The 18,997-nt window shown below is 31.1% G+C and overlaps 2 protein-coding genes across 4 annotated transcripts in view; one reads left to right on the plus strand and one right to left on the minus strand.

The window, feature by feature from the left end:
- Positions 1–17,834, minus strand: part of LOC105114593 (7-deoxyloganetin glucosyltransferase-like) — a 23,589-nt gene extending 5,755 nt beyond the window's left edge. Inside the window, exons 1-3 of one of the 3 annotated variants that reach the window (XM_011011177.1) lie at positions 17,236–17,834; positions 16,196–17,133; positions 16,109–16,127 (exon numbers count right to left, since the gene is read on the minus strand). In XM_011011177.1, coding sequence (XP_011009479.1) covers positions 16,199–17,133; positions 17,236–17,749 — 1,449 coding nt within the window. In that variant the 5' untranslated portion in view covers positions 17,750–17,834 and the 3' untranslated portion in view covers positions 16,109–16,127; positions 16,196–16,198. Of the gene's footprint in view, positions 1–15,903; positions 16,141–16,164; positions 17,134–17,235 lie in introns of those variants that run through there. The other 2 variants (XM_011011178.1, XM_011011176.1) reach the window with 2 other exon arrangements.
- On the plus strand, positions 11,551–13,362 carry LOC105114594 (7-deoxyloganetin glucosyltransferase-like). Its single transcript, XM_011011179.1, has 2 exons — positions 11,551–12,126; positions 12,310–13,362. The coding sequence occupies exons 1-2, from the start codon at positions 11,613–11,615 to the stop codon at positions 13,242–13,244; spliced, it is 1,449 nt and encodes a 482-aa protein (XP_011009481.1). The 5' UTR covers positions 11,551–11,612; the 3' UTR covers positions 13,245–13,362.
- Positions 17,835–18,997: the final 1,163 nt, after the last annotated feature.

Below are 18,997 nucleotides of genomic sequence, written 5' to 3' on the forward strand. Positions count from 1 at the left end.
TATATATATATATATATATATATATATATATATATATATATATTAAAAAAAATTAAAGGAATAAAATCATTTTAAATAAGTAAAAATGATATCCCAAATCAGTTTTATTCGAAAAATTTCCCTTGGGTGAGGTTAGGGAAAACATGTTAGAACAACTCTATGTGGTTTCGGACTGTGTGGACGATAACATTTGACTATTGCTGTTATTATGATAATCCTACGACTTGAGAAACTTTTTTCCTCTGCTTTTATATTATCACCGCATCTCTTCTTCTTTTTGAATTGCTTTAAAAATCATAATCACAGAGTAAATGAGAGCAAAGCTTATAAAGGAAATTTACGGAATCAAAACCAACGAGCACCCATCACTGCTACGCAAACTTCCAAAACTGATATTCTCGTAGTCTTGATATGTTTCACAGCGAACCATATTATTTGCGAAACTCAATGTACCATGAGGATCACCATCAATCTTGAAGCCCACTTGCTAATAAAGAAGCAAGCTCGTAGAAGAAAAAGAAAAGGCAACCAATCAAAGTTTTTCATGTTTCATTCTTTATTTTATTTTTTAACATAAAAAATAAATTGGTCTTTATATGTGTTTTGACTAATCCAAGGTTGATACATGATATCATATATTTAAGATGTTCTTTTTAATATATATAAATATAAGATTTCATAAATAAAATTCAACCAATAAAATAATATCATATAACATTGATAAAAAGTCAGGATATAAATGGCCTCATAATAGAAAAAAAAAAAAAGGATTATCGGAGATACAAGTTCTTCAAGTAAGAAAGTTCTAAAAAAATTCTTAAGTTTCTTTCTTCTATACTTAAAGTTTACAAAGAACAAAACTTTGTTAGATCAAGCCTAAACACTTTAAAGACAATTAAAGGTATTCTTAAGAGCACCAAATCTTGTTAAGCAATTTATATCTAAATTCATGTTCTTGCAAAGTACAAATCTTAGCTTGATTTCATGAATAAATTAAGTCTATATATTAAGTTTAAGAGAAAAATCAGAGGATTGATATATTAAATAGAGATTGTATGTAATCATATGTTTTTAGTAAAATCAAATATTTATATAGATGTTTTTGCTTAATTTTCAGGTACTCAAAATTATATCTATAAATTTTTGGTGACTCCACTAGGGGTATCTCTACCTCTTATCTATTCCATTCAAGAAAAAATTTCCAACAACCTCTTAATAGCAACTAGAAAAAACATGATCACTATTGTTGTTTCTAAAAGCAACAAACTCGTGCAAACTAAATTGATTCTTTAGACAATTTCAGCGTTGAATGCATAAGGTGCACAAGAATTCACTTATTCAATGATAAAAAATAAAAGTAACTCCACCATAAAAATCAAATGTGGGGTGTTAATTTCATAGACATTTAAGGTGATTAATTCAGAAATTTACTCGTGGAGACTTCTCTTTATCATTCACCAAGTAACTTCAGGGTTTGGCACATGTCAGTGATGATAATCAGAATTATATCTTTGGAGTATCAAGTGGCTAACTTGACCAAACTTGTTAAAGGGTTTCCGACTTCACTCAAGGAAAAAGACCATAACATAAGAAAGTTGATGAACAAACTTTAGAGCATGAATGAGGCTAGCTAAACTTCATCTAGCAAGGTTGTGTAAAAAGATCAATTGGAATGGTAGAAGGAATCCAAGATAACATATCTTTGTGGAGACTTGCAACAATGTTAGAATTTATAATGATCTTATAGTACAATAATTTGTCTATTTCTTGAAAGGCAATGTCGTCGACTAGTACAATGACTTGGAGTCTAGTTCAATCAATAGTAAGGAGAATTAGAACGTGAGTTTCTTAATCATTTCAATAGCACTGATCATGTAATTAACATGATTGAACTCTATAATACATATCAATGAGAAGAGAAGAATGTCATCGACTAATTTATTAGTGGAGAAACTTGAACCTCAACTATAATGATTAATTCACCAAAACTTATACTCTAGATATGTGCATTTAAGGGATGCATTGGGGGCTACGCTAGGTATTAAACCTAAATATTTTGAAAAATTGGCTACTCGAGCATATGACATGGAATTTAGCATTGCTGCAACTAAAAACTCATTATTAGCTATATAAGAGCCTACAAAAAACAAGCCTGAAAGTCATAGATTTGGATAGAACACTTCAAAATTCTAGGGAAAACAATCTTTAATAATTAAGTCTGCTACTATAAATGTACTAACTAAAGCTAAAATAAATGATCACACAACACCTTTTGCTTTTCAAAAGGGTAAAAGAAAGAAACATTCCTTGAAAAAAGCAACAAGAAAAAAAGTAATCATTCTCTAACTCAAACATATCTAGGATGTTAGATGTTTTGCTTGAAGAAAATATTATTAAGCTACTAGTGCTTAAACATCCCAAAAAAGCAAACCAAATAGAGAACCTAATTTATTGCAAATACCACCACTTAATTAACCATTGTATAAATAAGTGTTTTGTGTTATAAGACAAGATCACGAGGGTATATAAGAAAAGAGACAACATTTTTATGATAAAATAACAGCTTCCAACATCACGACTATAGTAAGTTTAGGTTCACAACAATTGCTATTTGTGATAAGTTTTGGCTCCTTTAAACCTATATACTTAGGATTATTTTGCCTACGATCATCACTATGTCTTTAAGTCAAGCTTCACATATCACACCTTAAGGTAATGAGTTAAACCTGATTCATGTGAGAATTATGATATCAAAGGATGGACTTTGGTCACTTACAAAGAAAGGGAGGAAGAAGCATGTACAAACAAAAAAGATAATTATAATAAGAATCTTAATAGTGAAAAAGGCAATTGACAAGCTAATTCATTAAAGGACATGAAAAAAAAAATCCATAATAGTTAAAGTAGAGGTTTTGTCAACTTAAAGCTTAAGGAAACTTGGGCAGACAATAGCAGATAAGGATTGTTACCAAGTCAAGAGTTAGCCACTCATTCATAAATTAGTCATCAAATCAATAGTTTTCAATTTTAGCATATAAAAGGAGGCATTTTCCTTTCCTTGGTTTTCAGATCAAGATCATGTTCTTGCTTTCTCTCTTTGTATTTTTGTATTGCTTATGTTTTGCTTTTATTAATATCAAGTTTATGCCTTTCATTTCCTTTCCTTTACTTAGTTAACTTTTATCTTATTTATGTTCTTATTTTTTTTATTTATGTTTTTCTCTTTCATTATGTTTAGCTAAGTTTATTACGTAAAGGTGAAAAAGTTACACTAATGGTGTAAGAATAAGTATAGTGTAAACTTAATATGGACTTTAATGTTTGATACTAACATGTTTTATATTTGTTATCTTGTTCACTCTTTAATACCTTGCTTGTTAAATGACTAATCTTGATTTATGTTATATAACACTTGGTACAACAAATGCTTGGCACTTTCATAGCCCATAATGTATGGTATAACCGACACCTGAGCTATGAAAGGAACTTGATTTGTTGTTAACATAAGTTATAATCATGAATGTTTATCAACATTTACAAGTATTAATATTAATCGAATAAGATGACTAATGTAATCATGTTAACAATATATAATCTGATTGGAACCTCCTTTGTGTGTGGTTTCCAATTCAATAATAAGAGTTTATACTATACTTGTTTGATATACCATTAGTGGAACCTCTAACCTTGACATTTGTTATTTTCCCTCTTGATGCATCTCATTTTAATAGTAAGTCAGACATTATTCAATTTTTACCTTCTTTTCATGGCTTAAATTTAGAAAATCCATACTTGCATTTAAGGGAATTTGAGGAGGTGTGCAACACATATAATAATTTAAATTGTAGCATGAACACCATCAGATTAAAGCTTTTTCCTTTTTCATTAAAAGATAAAGCTAAAACATGGCTACAAAATTTGAGACCAGGATCCATTCGTGCTTGGGATGAAATGCAACAACAGTTTTTAAAGAAGTTTTTCCCATCTCATAGAACAAACTCTTTCAAGAGACAAATCACCACTTTCACTCAAAAACCAGGAGAAACATTTTACCAATGTTGGGATAGGTATCGAGACTTGCTTAGTACTTGCCCTCATCATGGTTTTGAAACATGGAGATTGGTTTCACATTTCTATGAAGGGTTAACACCTAAAGATAGGCAAATGGTTGAATTGATGCGCAATGGAACTTTTGAATATAATGACCCTGCAACAACAGTTTTTAAAGAAGTTTTTTCCATCTCATAGAACAAACTCTTTCAAAAGACAAATCACTACTTTCACTCAAAAACCAGGAGAAACATTTTACCAATGTTGGGATAGGTATCGAGACTTGCTTAGTACTTGCCCTCATCATGGTTTTGAAACATGGAGATTGGTTTCACATTTCTATGAAGGGTTAACACCTAAAGATAGGCAAATGGTTGAATTGATGTGCAATGGAACTTTTGAAGATAAAGACCCTGATGAAGCAATGGAGTACTTAGACTTGTTAGCTGAAAATGCTCAAAATTGGGACACCGCGGGTACTTATGAGGCACCGAGTAAAACTCAACCTCATACATCTAATGGAGGTATGTACAACTTTAGGGAAGATCATGACCTTCAAGCCAAGTTTGCATCTTTAGCTAGAAAAGTCGAGGCACTAGAATTGAAAAAGAGTGGTCAATTAAAATCTGTTGAAAACATTGTGTGTCAAATCTGTGAAACAAATGAACACTCAACCAACGATTGTCCAACCTTGCCTTCTTTTAAGGAATGTCTCCATGAACAATCTCATACTTTAAACAGTTTTCAAAGGCCCAATCATAACCTATACTCGCAAATATATAACCCTAGTTAGAGAAATCACCTAAATTTCACTAGAAGAGTGATAACAATATTGCATAAACTTCATAACCACCATTTCAAGCATACTATGATTTTTAAAATTCTCATGGATATGCAATTTCTTGTTTTTCACCTCCTAGAACAAATTTTGAGGAAACTTTGTATGCATTCATTGAAAAGCAAGAGACAATCAACACTCAACTTGCTTAAAGCATAACAAATTTTAAAGATACTCTTGCAAAATTCACATCTGCTCTCAGTTTTCAAGAGAAAGGTAAGTTTCCATCTCAACCACAATAAAATCTCAAAAGGCAATGCAATGCAAATGCAAGTAGTTCTGAAAGTCAACACATGGATCAAGTAATCCCCACTCTTCACAATGGTAAGGTTATTGAAATACCTACTCTTAAACCTTATGAGAAAGATGATGAGTTAAGCTCTAAGAGTAAGAAAGGGGTTAAATCTAAATATTGCAAGCAAAAAACTGATTCCCCACCAGTAGTTCCATTTCCTCATGCCATACCAAACAAAGGGAAGTTAATCACGAATGTGAAATCTTTGAAACTTTCAAATAGGAAGAAATTAAGGATGAAAAAGTCACCGAAAATATTGTCGTGGATCATTTATCAAAATTGGCAATAGATTCAACATCTGACATCACACCAATCGATTATTACTTTCTTGTTGAATCTTTACTTTCTCTTAGTTCAATGCCTTGATTTGCTAAAAATATTAATTTTTTTGTTTCAGGATTTTTGCCAGCTCATTTAGATAACCAAGATAAAAGAAAGTTTTTAAGTGACGTGCAAAAGTTTTACTGAGATGACCCTTACTTATTCAAGTATTGTCCTGATCAAACATTTCAAAGTTGCATTCCTGAAAATAAGGTAAGTAGTGTCATTAAATTTTATCACTCTAAGACATGTAGGAGTTATTTCTGATAAAAGAAAATGATTGCAAAAATCTTATAAAGTGGATTTTATTGGCCCACCATGTTCAAGGATTCATATGCATTTTGCAAAACCTGTGAAAATTATCAAAAGGTGGGATTTATTTCAAAACACATAAAGTTTTTAGATAATCTTCTATTGACTCTTAGGTCTCATCATAGTGGATATATGCATCGTGCAATCCATGATTTGTGAACCCATTTTCTTAAAGAACATGCTTGGCATAGTTTTGGGAATCTGACTAAAAAAGGATCTTGTTTGCTAGTTTTTAAAAATATTGGATGGGAAACCTATCCCGACCCATAGAGGGCGTTTAAGCTGTTCTTGGATATAAAATCAAGAGAAGATGTGAGCCACAATCACAACTACCTATACATATACATATTTTTTAAAAAATAAAGAAATAAAGAGAGAGAAAGAGTGTGTGTGTGTGTGTGTCTGACTCCAGTTGGCCTACATATAGGTGGTATGATTGTCTTTTTAATTTTTTTCACTATAAAATCCTCTCTTCGTTTCTTTCATTTCTACTCAACCCATATATTTAATAAATATAGAAGTGTGTAGAAATAACAAGTTTCTAAGGTCATCATATAAGAAATGTTTGTGTTTTTGGTGGATCTAGTCCTAAAAAAAAAAAGTTCTTAGAATCAGCAAATCATCTTGGTTAGGTGCTAGTTGAGAGAAAGATTCATTTAGTATATGGGGGAGGCAGTCTTGGGTTAATGAGAGGTGTGTCAATAGCTGCATTTTTAAGAGGTAGTCAAGTTTTGGGGTTGTCCACAAAACTTTAGCATAAGGGGAGATCATTGGAAAAATAATTGGAGAGAAACTACAGGTCTCCATAATGTCTAATCGAATAAATGTAATATTTAAACACGCTAATGCCTTCCTTGCCTTACCAAGTGGTCTAGGTATATTGGAAGAGATCTTTCATATTACCTTTTAGACCCAACTGCACATTCACTATAAAGCTATAGGTTTGTTAAATTTTAATGGTTATTATGATGAGTTGTTGTCTTTTTTTATATGCTGTGGAACATGAATTTCTAACATCTTCTGCATGACAAATCATAATCTCTGCTACTACAACTAAACAATTAATTGACCAACTCCAATCCTTCATTCTTGTAATTGATCCCACTATGAGTTGTATAAATTGGTCAACTAAGGAAAGCCATAGAAAGCTTAGATTGGATTTGAGCATTCATTTATGAATCTTGGTGTCTTTTGGCTTTATTATTGTATTTTGTTATTTTTTATATTTGTTCAAGTGTGTTTCAGGTTTTTCAGTGTTTGTTATTTCAGATGATGTCTTCTATACTCTGTTTTTCTATCTTAGGACATTAAGGACAATGTATCGTTTTGGTTAGGAGGAGAGGGTAGTATTAAAAAAAAAAACTAACTAACTGTGTTTTCTATTTCATAAAACATGTGCAAAACTGTTGTTACTATGATGCAAAGTAAATGAGCTTTTTTGTTAAAGTGGTTCTTGAGATGTATCTTAGTAACTATTTTTAACAAGGGCTATTATAATACTTCTTGAAATATTCAGGTTTACAAACTGTTGTATTGTTATCATTTAATTATGCTCATATACTCATTATATGTATTCTTAAACCTTTATTTTCACACCACACTTTAACATATGATTGTGGGTTGTACATTGGATTATTATATTATTTATGTTCTTTTATTAAAGATAACAACTAAGGAAAAGAGATAGTCTATAATTTGAAAAAAATAAAACAAAAAAATAAAAAAAAATGATGATGATAAAAATGTAGATAAGTTTGATTTCGTAGCCTCCCTAACCTAAGCAATTAAGCCCGAAGAGGTGTTTTAACACCGAATACCTTAAAGTCAACTGACTTGAGAACTATTGGCACAACACTTATTACATGGATTGAGGAAAAAAGCTTAAAGGAATCAAACATTGCATTATCTACTTATCAGTATCTGTAATATGAGTTACTAAGCTCATAGGGATATCTCAACATTTAATGCCTTAAGACAAACTAGTTTGGGAGTCATTAGTCGAAATCTTGTTATATGGGTTAAAGATACATTGTGTTTTAAGTTACATGTATATATATTTAAAAAAAAAGAAAAAACATTCTCAATCCAAGAAAGTTAACCTTAAATATTAGAACAAAAATTTTATTTTCTTCCAAGTAAAACCCCATAACTATGTGTTGATATATTGAGCATAAAATAAAGGTTTATTAATATCTTGTTTAAGAGGTATTGAGTAGATATATAAATTTAATAAGAGTTTGTTTATCTGAATAGATTAATGGAAGATGAATGATGAATACTTTGCTTTGTAGATTTTGCAAATTATTTCTCTATTTTAACGCTTGATTACAAGGGACTAGTAATAAGTTGGTTGGGGGTGTGATTAGTACTTAAAAGGGCATTTTTATTTGGGTTTTATATTATCATTTTGCACTTGAAGTATCAATAACTCCTTAACTAAAGCATGTTTTATAATAACATATCTAATAATATAAGATATCTTTAATTTGTAGTAAATATTTATTTTAAATACAAGCCTATCACATAAATGAAAGGATTGATTAATGAGTTTAAGAACTGAAATTGAAAGGATAAAGAGATGGCCAAACTTAGAAAAGAGATGTTGCTACAGTCCAAACCGGAATACTATTCAGTAATTGGGTCATATCTGGAGTTGCAAGTCTCAGATTTAGGTCTACTTTATATGGATGGAAAGGTAAGATATAGATCTACAACTTTTATAGGAGCCCAAGATTTAAAAATGTCATTTTCAAGTCCAAATTGTAGCAACAATGAAGAAGTCTAAATCTATTATGTAGCCCAAATACTCTTCAGTTCTTGGCCCATATCTGGAGTTCTAAGAGTCCAAATGACCTTAATTTTTTTTCCTGGAAAACTGAGATAATTTCCTAGAACTTTCATGTTTTCAAGTGGTTCCAATTCTGACGTTATCAATAACGTTTTAGGTAGACAAAAGAAGAAAAAGATTGTCACCAAGTCAAGAGTTGGCCCTTATCAATTAGTCATCAAATCAATAGTTGTCAATTTTGGCCTATAAAAAGAGGTGTTTGCCATGCATTTAGACATCTTGGTTTCTAGATCAAGATCATGTTTTTTCTTTCTCTTTTTGTATTTTTGTATTGCTTATGTTTTACTTTTATTAATATGAAGTTTATGCCTTTCATTTCCTTTGTTTTATTTAATTAACTTTTATCTTATTTATGTTCTTATTTTGTTTATTTTATTTTATTTTATTATGTTTAGTTAGGTTTATTATGTCAAGTTGAAAAAGTTAGACTAATGGTGTAAGAATAAATATAGTGTTAACTTAACATGGACGTTAATATTTGATACTAATATGTTTTATATTTATTATCTTGTTCATTCTTTAATACTTTGCTTATTAAATGACTAATCTAGATTTATGTTGTATAACACTTGGTATAATAAATACTTGGCACTTTCATAGCCCATACTATATGGTATAACCGACACCTGAGCTATGAAAGCAACTTGATTTGTTGTTAACATAAGTTATAATCATGAATGATTGGCAACATTTACAAGTATTAGCATTATTCGAATAAGATAACTAATATAATCATGTTAACAATTTATAATTTGATTGGAACCTCATTTGTGTGTTTCCAATTGAATAATAAGAGTTTATATCATACTTGTTTGACATACCGTTAATATATCCTCTAACCTTGATATTTATTGTTATCATTTTTAATCCTTATATTGATCTTCCATCTCAAAGTTTTTATCAACTTCCTCTTCTTCTTCTTCTTTATTATTATTATTATTATTATTAGTACTACTACTACTATTATGAATATTATTGTTGTTGTATTATTATTGTTTATAATTTATATAATTAACCTCCTTGTGGTTCAACTCCGGTCTTGCCAGATTATTTATTACTTCGACACTCCTGCACTTAGGAGAAGACATCAATCTTAGGGCATAACCTAATTAGAGATAATGATTTTACATTAATCTTTATCTAATACTTTCCATTAAAAAAAACAAATAAACAAGTACAAACTCATCATTAATTTACACTTATATTTTTATTTTAAATTTTGTTAGGTAAAGTATAGATACTAAAATTCAAATTTATAATTATTTATTCATTAAAATTTTTATATCATATAAAATAATTATTGAAGAAATATAAGTCATATAGAATGGTTTTGTATCATTATATAACTAGACTAAAAGTAGTATTTAATAACTAATAATTTTTATCATTAATATTTAAAGTATTAAATAGTGTTTGGTTAAATTTTATTACAAAACTTTTGAGATATAAAATGGCCTATAAAAACTATAATGTACTAAATATATTTAACAAATTATCTTATTTGTATTAAATAATTTACTACTTAATAATCAGGTGCATGCTTGCATATAATATTTTTATTAGAATAATTCTGAAATTCAAAAAAATAAAAAGAATATATATATAATGACAATGAAATACACACATTACTTCAATAAAAAGAAATTTCAATATAATTAACAATAAAGAAAAAAAAAGGGTTACCACAACATTAACATTTTTGGCATGTTCGTGTATTTTTTTTTAAATTTATGGAGTATATTTTATTTTAATTTTATATATAAAAAATCAGAATAAATAATTATTCTATTGGTTAAAAGCAACATACATTACTTTATTTTAAAAGAAAAATAATTTAATTTTATTATGATATCTTTTATTCTTTGAAAGTAAATATATATTAAAAAAATACTAATTTTAGATTAAAAATAAATAGCTAATATTATCTATACTCTTGAAATACAACTATACATTAAAAATAAACTTATTCGCAGCTATATACTCATTACTATTAATGTTATTATTGTTGTTATTGTTATTTTTTTTATGTACTAGAATTATTTTTTAAGAACTTTATATTTTTTTTATTTTCATTCTTTTAAGTTATGTTAAAATAGTTTTATATGTTAAGATGTATTTTGATTTGCATGCTATTATTTATGACATATGTCATAAAATATATCAATGGTAAATTAAAGATAGATTTTATAAAATAAAATTCTAGATTATTGTTAAAAAAAATTGAAAAATCAATTATCCAATTTAACATAAATAAATCATTTTTTTATATTGTTCAAAAGGTTTTAAAAAATTATATTTGGTCCCTTAACTTTCGGTTGTTGCATTAATTGGCTCTGGATTTTATATTGGTCCATGTATATTAAAAAAGAGAGAGAAATCGTTTGACTAGTAATATTTTATCTATAAAAAGATTGAGTATTATTTCAATGGATTAAGTAAGGGGAGATAAATGAAGGTGATTAAGTCTATGTAAAAAAAAAAGAGTTAAGACATTAATTTTATTTTGACGTTTAAACTTTATTGTATGTATTAGTCTTGGAAATTTCATTATATAGGATTCTAGGACTTTTTGAGATGCTTTTTAGATTTAAAAAAAATGAAATTTGAGTTTTTGAAGTAATAAAATTTAGACCTGACTTCTCAATTGTGAGAGAAGATTAAAATTTAAATTAGAAAATATGTATCGCAATGTAGGTGTATAATTTATTGTGTAGCGATATGTTGTCTTTTTTATTAAAAAAAAACGAGAGGATAATAATAATAATAATAATAAAATAGATGCATGGCTAGGATTTTCTTTGGAGGACCAGGCTTGCGTGGCCTTTTTTTTCAAGGGCTAATAATATTTCCCAAAACGGGGCGCCCACCTTCTTGTTTTTTTTCTATAAGAATGGACAGGTCTTTCTCTTCTTCCTCAACATCCAATCTTTTTGTCTGTGATCGGAGAGATGGTGTCCATAGACTTGGCAAATAAACCCCATGCCGTGTGTATCCCTTTTCCAGCCCAGGGTCACATAAACCCAATGCTAAAACTAGCAAAACTACTCCACTTCAAAGGTTTTCACATAACCTTCGTTAATACAGAGTATAACCACAAACGCTTACTCAAGTCTAGAGGCAGCAGCTCTCTTGATGGCTTGCCAGACTTCGAGTTTAAGACCATTCCTGATGGTCTTCCACCATCAGATATTGCTGATGCCACTCAAGACATCCCATCTCTTTGTGACAGCACCTCCACGACTTGCTTAGCCCCATTTCGTGATCTTATTGCCAAACTCAATTCCTCCAGTATTGTGCCCCAGGTGACATGTATTATCTCTGATGCTTGCATGAGCTTCACTCTCGACGCAGCTGAAGAATTCGGAATTCCTGAAGCGCTGTTCTGGACACCTAGCGCCTGTGGTGTTTTGGGCTACGCACAATATCGTTCTCTTATCGAAAGAGGCTTGACACCTCTGAAAGGTACACAGCTTTTTAAAACGGACAATTCAAAATGTGGGGCATGAATTTATGATCAAGATTTCCTTTACTTTTTATTTCATTAGAAGTTACAGCTTTACCAAGACTCAGAAGGTCAGAGCCTGCATAATTTACCAAGAATGAAAATTAATCTTCATTTGATCTTTTTTTTTTTTTTTTTTGCAGACGAGACCGATCTAACAAATGGGTACTTAGAAACATCCATAGATTGGATTCCAGGAATGAAAAATATCCGTTTGAGGGATCTTCCAAGTTTTGTCAGAACTACAGACATAAACGACTTCATGCTTCACTTCCTGATAAGAGAAATAGACAGAACCTCAAGAGCTTCTGCTGTCATTATCAACACCTTTGACTCCTTCGAACAAGATGTTTTGGATGCTTTATCCCCAATGTTTCCTCCAATTTACACACTTGGTCCTCTCCAGTTGCTTGTTGATCAGATTCCAAATGATAATCTGAAAAATATTGGCTCCAATCTTTGGAAAGATCATCCAGAGTGCATTGAATGGCTTGATTCAAAAGGACCAAACTCTGTGGTGTATGTAAATTTTGGTAGCATCACTGTAATAACTGCACAGCAAATGATTGAATTTGCATGGGGACTAGCCAACAGCAACAAACCTTTCTTATGGATAATAAGGCCTGATCTTATTGGAGGTGAAGCCGCGATGTTGCCACCTGAATTTTTATCTGCAACAAAGGATAGAAGTTTGCTCGTAAGCTGGTGTCCTCAAGAACAAATCTTGAAGCATCCTTCCATAGGAGGGTTTTTAAGTCACATGGGGTGGAACTCGACATTGGAAAGTATCTGTGGCGGTGTCCCAATGGTTTGTTGGCCGTTTTTCGGTGAGCAACAGACCAACTGTTGGTTTGCTTGCACCAAGTGGGGTATCGGAATGGAGATTGAAAACAACGTGAAAAGAGATGAAGTGGAAAAACTTGTGAGGGAGTTAATGGAGGGAGAGAAGGGAAAAGATATGAAAAGGAAGGCAATGGAATGGAAAACCAAGGCAGAAGAGGCAGCTTGGACCGGTGATGCTTCTTATCGGAATCTGGATCGATTGGTAAAAGTTCTTGCAAGCGAGCAAATAAGTTAATTAGAAGCCTGATGGCAAATAACTTCAAGCATTGAGTAACCTACTGTATTATTTCTGGCAGAGAAATATAATCTTAAAAAAAATATCTTGATATAATAAATTTCTCTATTATTTGCTACATTTTCTTAATTTAATTTGCTTCTATTACACTCAACATAATTTTGGCTAAGATCTCAGCAAGAAAACTTGTGTGATACTCAAAAGTTTAGGGAAAAGATTGGCTTATAACAGTTGTCAATGAATGAAGATGACAACGTGAAGTGGATGGTATATAAATTTGTAAAATGTATGTCCATAAGCTGTGGATGACCTTTCACGCGTTGATTGGAACATTAATGCCAACGAGAAACTTTTCTATATAGTATATAGTACTTTGCTATAATAATACTATATAGTATTAAAATAGATACATAAGAAGAAGAGATAAATATGAAAAAAGAATTCTTATCATTTTTTTTTGGGATAATTAACATATAATTTTTTCTCTTGAATTTCTCTCTTCTTCTTATATGTATATATTTTTAAATATTTTAAGTATTAATAGTTATTACTTAAATACCATAACATTTTCAGATGAAAACCATGGTCATTTTTGATGAATTGTGGCGCAACTACAGGCATTCACGAGCTCCTAAACGACAAAGTAATCTCACCGCATTACTTGGAACAGCCTGTCACTAACATGTTGTCATCACTATTCACTAACAACAACTGACTAGTTTTGTCAGCTTGTCGCTAACGTGAAGTTTCTGCTCTAGGTCTTGACGGTTTCTTACATTGATATTCGACGTTCTTTACGTTTTGACATTTTCTTACATTGATAGTCAACATGTACTTACTTTCTGCTCTTTACTTTTGACATTTTCTTACATTGATATTCAGAATTTTCTTTACACGTAGAAAATTCTATTGATTGTTTATCATTCTACCATGGAGAAGCAATTATTCAATCCACGTTTTGTCGCTGCTTGTACTAGCCATAATTTCAAAAGAATCCGTGACCAAATTGTACTCTACACTTAGTCGCTGTTTTATGGATCCAGACATGGATTGCTTGTTAGACTAATCAAGCAAAATTTCTGGAAGTTCTTGATATTATATTCCCATCGCAGCTGATGGCAGTGCTCACCTCTGCATATATAAAATAAGTGTTTAATACAAAGAAATGGTCCCACTAGATGGGAGTGTCTAACAAATTTGGAACAGTCGTCCTGATATTATATTTGATACTTCAAAAAAAAATTTTAACTTGCACTAGGAGCCTTGTAGATAATTTTATTTTTTAAGCCTAATAGAATTATTTAACTGTCATGTAAATTAAAAAATATTTTTTTAAGATATTTTTTTAATATATTTCTTTGGTCTTTTTTATATACTTATGTTGAGTTAGAAGCAACTTAATCTTTTGATAAATATAAAGTATTCATAAAAAAAAAAAGAAGCTGCGGAAGCATGGCGTGTCAGGCCATTTATTCTTTGTATCAAATTATGTTCTATTTTGTTTTATGATTGTCATTTATTTTGTTTTTTTTATTAATTTTTTCTTTGATTTCATTTCTCATTTCTATTTCTATTTTATTTTTAATTCTTTAATTAATTAAATTATTTTCAATTTCATCCTTTAATATTTCATTTTAATTTATTTTCATGTTTCAAAATCAAAACAAATATATAAGATCCAAAAAGAAAGACAACCAACTAATGACAAGCAAGACTGATGACCCAGAAACCATTAAGAATAACAAAGAAATACAGATTCAAAATCATGCTATAACTCCTTATGTGCAAAATTCTATGCTAAACTTTGTTGTTGCATCGATCACGCCTTTCCTCTATAAGAAATCCTAGAAGTTCTTCTTTTGAAAAACCATCAGCCACATAAAAACCTCCACCATTGGGGTTGCAATTCTTGTGAAATAGAGATTGATTATGAGATATGCCTTACCCGTTAGTGATGATTGGTCACCGAGATGCATTTGGACAAAGATAGGCCATAAATTCGAGTTCCACTATCACTCCCGGGTACGGAAATGACTCTTTCCCATATTGTCTCATGTAGTTCTCAGAGGAATCTAGGGTGGCCCACTCATTCAAGTGCCTGTAATGTATAGTGTAAAGATGGAACAAACCTTGTGCAAACCCTGACAATAGAAAATTATACTTAGACTTGCGCGCATATATATATATATATATATATATATATATATATATATAGAGGTAAATGAATAGTGACATATAGGTAAATATTACCATGTACATAAATAGTAACAATATACATAAATAATTTTTATGTGTTAACAATACTAATAAGAAGGTTTTAACACCACTATTAAAATACTAACATGCAAATTCAATAAAATAAAAAATAAATGATAAAATAAAATAAAAAATGAAATATATACAAATTTACATTATTCACCTAATTTAACTATATTTATGCCCAAATATAAAAAAAATTTATTAAGTAATATAAAAATTATAATTTTTCTCTATTAATAAAAATGGCTAAAATTTTTTTATTATTAAGAAAAAACATCTTATATATTTTTTATAAATAACTCATAATTTTATAAAAATATTTTTTTTATTCTCATCTTCTCCTTTATGGTAATTTAAAGCTTGGATATAGTATCTAGTTATCGACAAACACCCATACTTTTACAAAAAAAAATTGCAAGTGTAAATAGTATTAATTGGTATGACAAGTGACACGAAATTAATGCCTATAATTATTAATTATTGTCTAAGATATAAAGGATAGCTTCACTTTCTTTCATCATTGTTGACTTAGATGGCTGGCAGGTTCACAGAGATTAGCAAGCCATTCAATTGGCTGAATGGAAAAGTGGAGCTTGTAACAGAATGATGATCAATAAAAAAGCTGAAGGTAGGCAATCTAAAAAAGCTAAAGGTAGGCAACCCGATGTGACAACAATTTCATCAAAGACGCTAATTCAAGGTTTTTGGAACCGGAGCAAGTCGTTGACAAGTTTGTCAAGATTCATGGATGATGAACCATTAATACCAGTTGTCGCCTCAGCCTTTGACTTCCATTCCATTGCCTTCCTTTTCATTTCCTTACCTTTCTCCCCATCCATTAACTCTATTACAAGCTTCTCTACTTCATCTCTATTTGCATCACTTTCAATTTCCATGCCAACATCCCAATCAGTGCAAGCAAACTTGCAGTTAGTTTGTTGTTCAGAGAAAAAAGGCCAGCATAGCATTGGCACGCCGTTGGACAAGCTTTCAATGGTGGAATTCCACCCCATGTGACTTAAAAACCCTCCTATCGATGAATGCTTCAGGACTTTTTCCTGCGCACACCAGCTCGCCGTCAGGCCTCTTTCTCTAGTCTCTTCAAGAAACTCTGGAGGCAAAACCGCTGAGTCGCCCCTGACAAGATCAGGCCTGATTATCCATAAAAAATTCTTCATGCTGTTAGCTAGTCCCCAAGAAAACTCCACAAGTTGCTGTGGATTCATCACAGTTATGCTTCCAAAATTCACGTAGACAACAGAATTGGGATCCTTGGAGTCGAGCCAGTGCAGGCATTCAGTCTCTTCTTTCCACAGACTGGATCCAATTGATGCTAGATAATCATTCTGTGTTTGTTCAAGAAGCAAATTAAGAGGACCAACAGGATAAATTGGAGGAAACATAGATGAGAGAGCAACCAGAACATCATGATCTAAGTCATCAAAAGTATTCAAAATTGCAGCTGAAGCTTTTGAAGCTCTATCAATTATTCTTATCACAAAGTTTAGCATAACGTCGTTTCGATCTGTTGTACGAATGAAGGTTGGAAAGTCCTTCAGACGAATATCTTTCATTCCCGGAATCCAATCTATTTTTGTCTCCAAATATCCATTTGTCAGATCGCTTTCTTCTGCATAATTGATATCAAAGATAAAAACACGTTACATAAACAATTTACTTCGAAAAGATTCATGATAGTATGAAAGTAGTAATAAATTTATCAAGTACGTACCTTTGAGTGGTATGTAACCTCTTTCAACAAGATGTTTGTAATGTGCATAGGCCAATGTGCCACATGCACTTGAAGTCCAGAAAATGACGACAGGGATTTGAAGTTCGTCCTTAACGTCGAGAGCGAAGGACATGCCACCATCTGCTACTATGCAAGTTACAGGCGGGACAACATTTGATGAATTGAGTTTGGCAAGAAGTTGGCGAAACGGGTCTAAGCAAGCCTTTGAGGTAGAGTCACAGAGAAATGAAGTGTCTTGGGTAACATCAGCATCAAGCTGATCACCTAGACCATCTGGAATGGTTTCAAACTGGAAATCAGGCAAGACATCAAGGGAGTTACGGCCTCTGGACTTGAGCAAACGTCTGTGATTGTATTCAGAGTTGACAAAGGTGATGTGAAAGCCTTTGTGATGGAGTAGTTTTGCTACTTTGAGCATAGGAGTTATGTGACCTTGAGCTGGATATGGGAGGCACACGGCATGAGCCTTGGTGCTCTTTGGAAGAGATCCCATGTTTCTCACTCTCCGAGTTATTGTATTTCACACCTTCTATGAGCTAGAAGACTGAATCTATTGGTCACCGGTTAGATAAGGAACTGTGATTACTTCTTATATAGTCCAAAATCAAGACGCACGAGTTTTTATTTTTTATTTTTTTATCAAAACACTTTAGTTATAAAAATGATTAATTAGTTTGCAATTACGTAGCAGTGAATTATTTGTCATATAAGTTTATTCAATCAAGGTATTGGTGAGGATGTCATGGCCGGTGATTGACATCATATATTAATTGACAATAAGTGCCTTTTTTCTTCTTCCACATTTTCTGGTGGATATACTAGAAGAACACTCGAAATCAATTAATATAATAGAATAGAATAAGAGCTTGTAAATTATTGTTACACTTAAGAGGATAAGGTGGATAAATTTGTAGCACCTTCATGAATGAGTTTGGAATTTGGGCACTTGATCGTGGTAGCCCTGAATGAGATTAAATTATAATCCATTCATCGTAGTTTGATAAAAATAATAATTTATGATTAACTTGTTAACGTCGTTGAATTAAATATTCAAACGCAAGACAAGACTGTGCTGATATCTGTTGGGTTGTCGTGCCCCTTCAGCCGCTCAAGAGCTCCTAAACGACGAAGTAACCACACCTCATAATATGGGTACAAATTATATGGTTAGACAAGTAATATGTTTTATTATTTTAACATCTAGAAACCTATTATTCAATCCTCATATTGTCGCTTGCTACTAGTAATACTAGCCGCCCTTCATGAACTCTATAATTTCAAAAGAATCCGCAATAAAATTATATTCTTATGGACCCAGACATGGATTGCATGTTCACACTTATGAAGAAAAATTTCAAGTTCTTGATAGTATATATATTCCCATAGCGGTGCTTACTTCATGGTAGAATGCTAGTGTTTAATGAAAAGAAATGGTCTAACTGGATTGGATTGGAGTGTTAAATCAAGCAAACTACTTGTTTTACTCAACATTTGAAAATATACTATCAATTTGTTCGTAAAGTAGCTGAAACTACATTTTCAAGGAAATGTTGGAGTTACGAGCACGACTATAATGTGCCAAATATACATACATACATACATACATACATATACATACATTGGAGTGTTAAATCAAGCAAACTACTTGTTTTACTCAACATTTGAAAATATACTATCAATTTGTTCGTAAAGTAGCTGAAACTACATTTTCAAGGAAATGTTGGAGTTACGAGCACGACTA

Source organism: Populus euphratica, unplaced genomic scaffold (genome assembly GCF_000495115.2).
Source record: "Populus euphratica unplaced genomic scaffold, PopEup_1.0 scaffold551.1, whole genome shotgun sequence".
Taxonomy (NCBI): Eukaryota; Viridiplantae; Streptophyta; class Magnoliopsida; order Malpighiales; family Salicaceae; genus Populus; species Populus euphratica.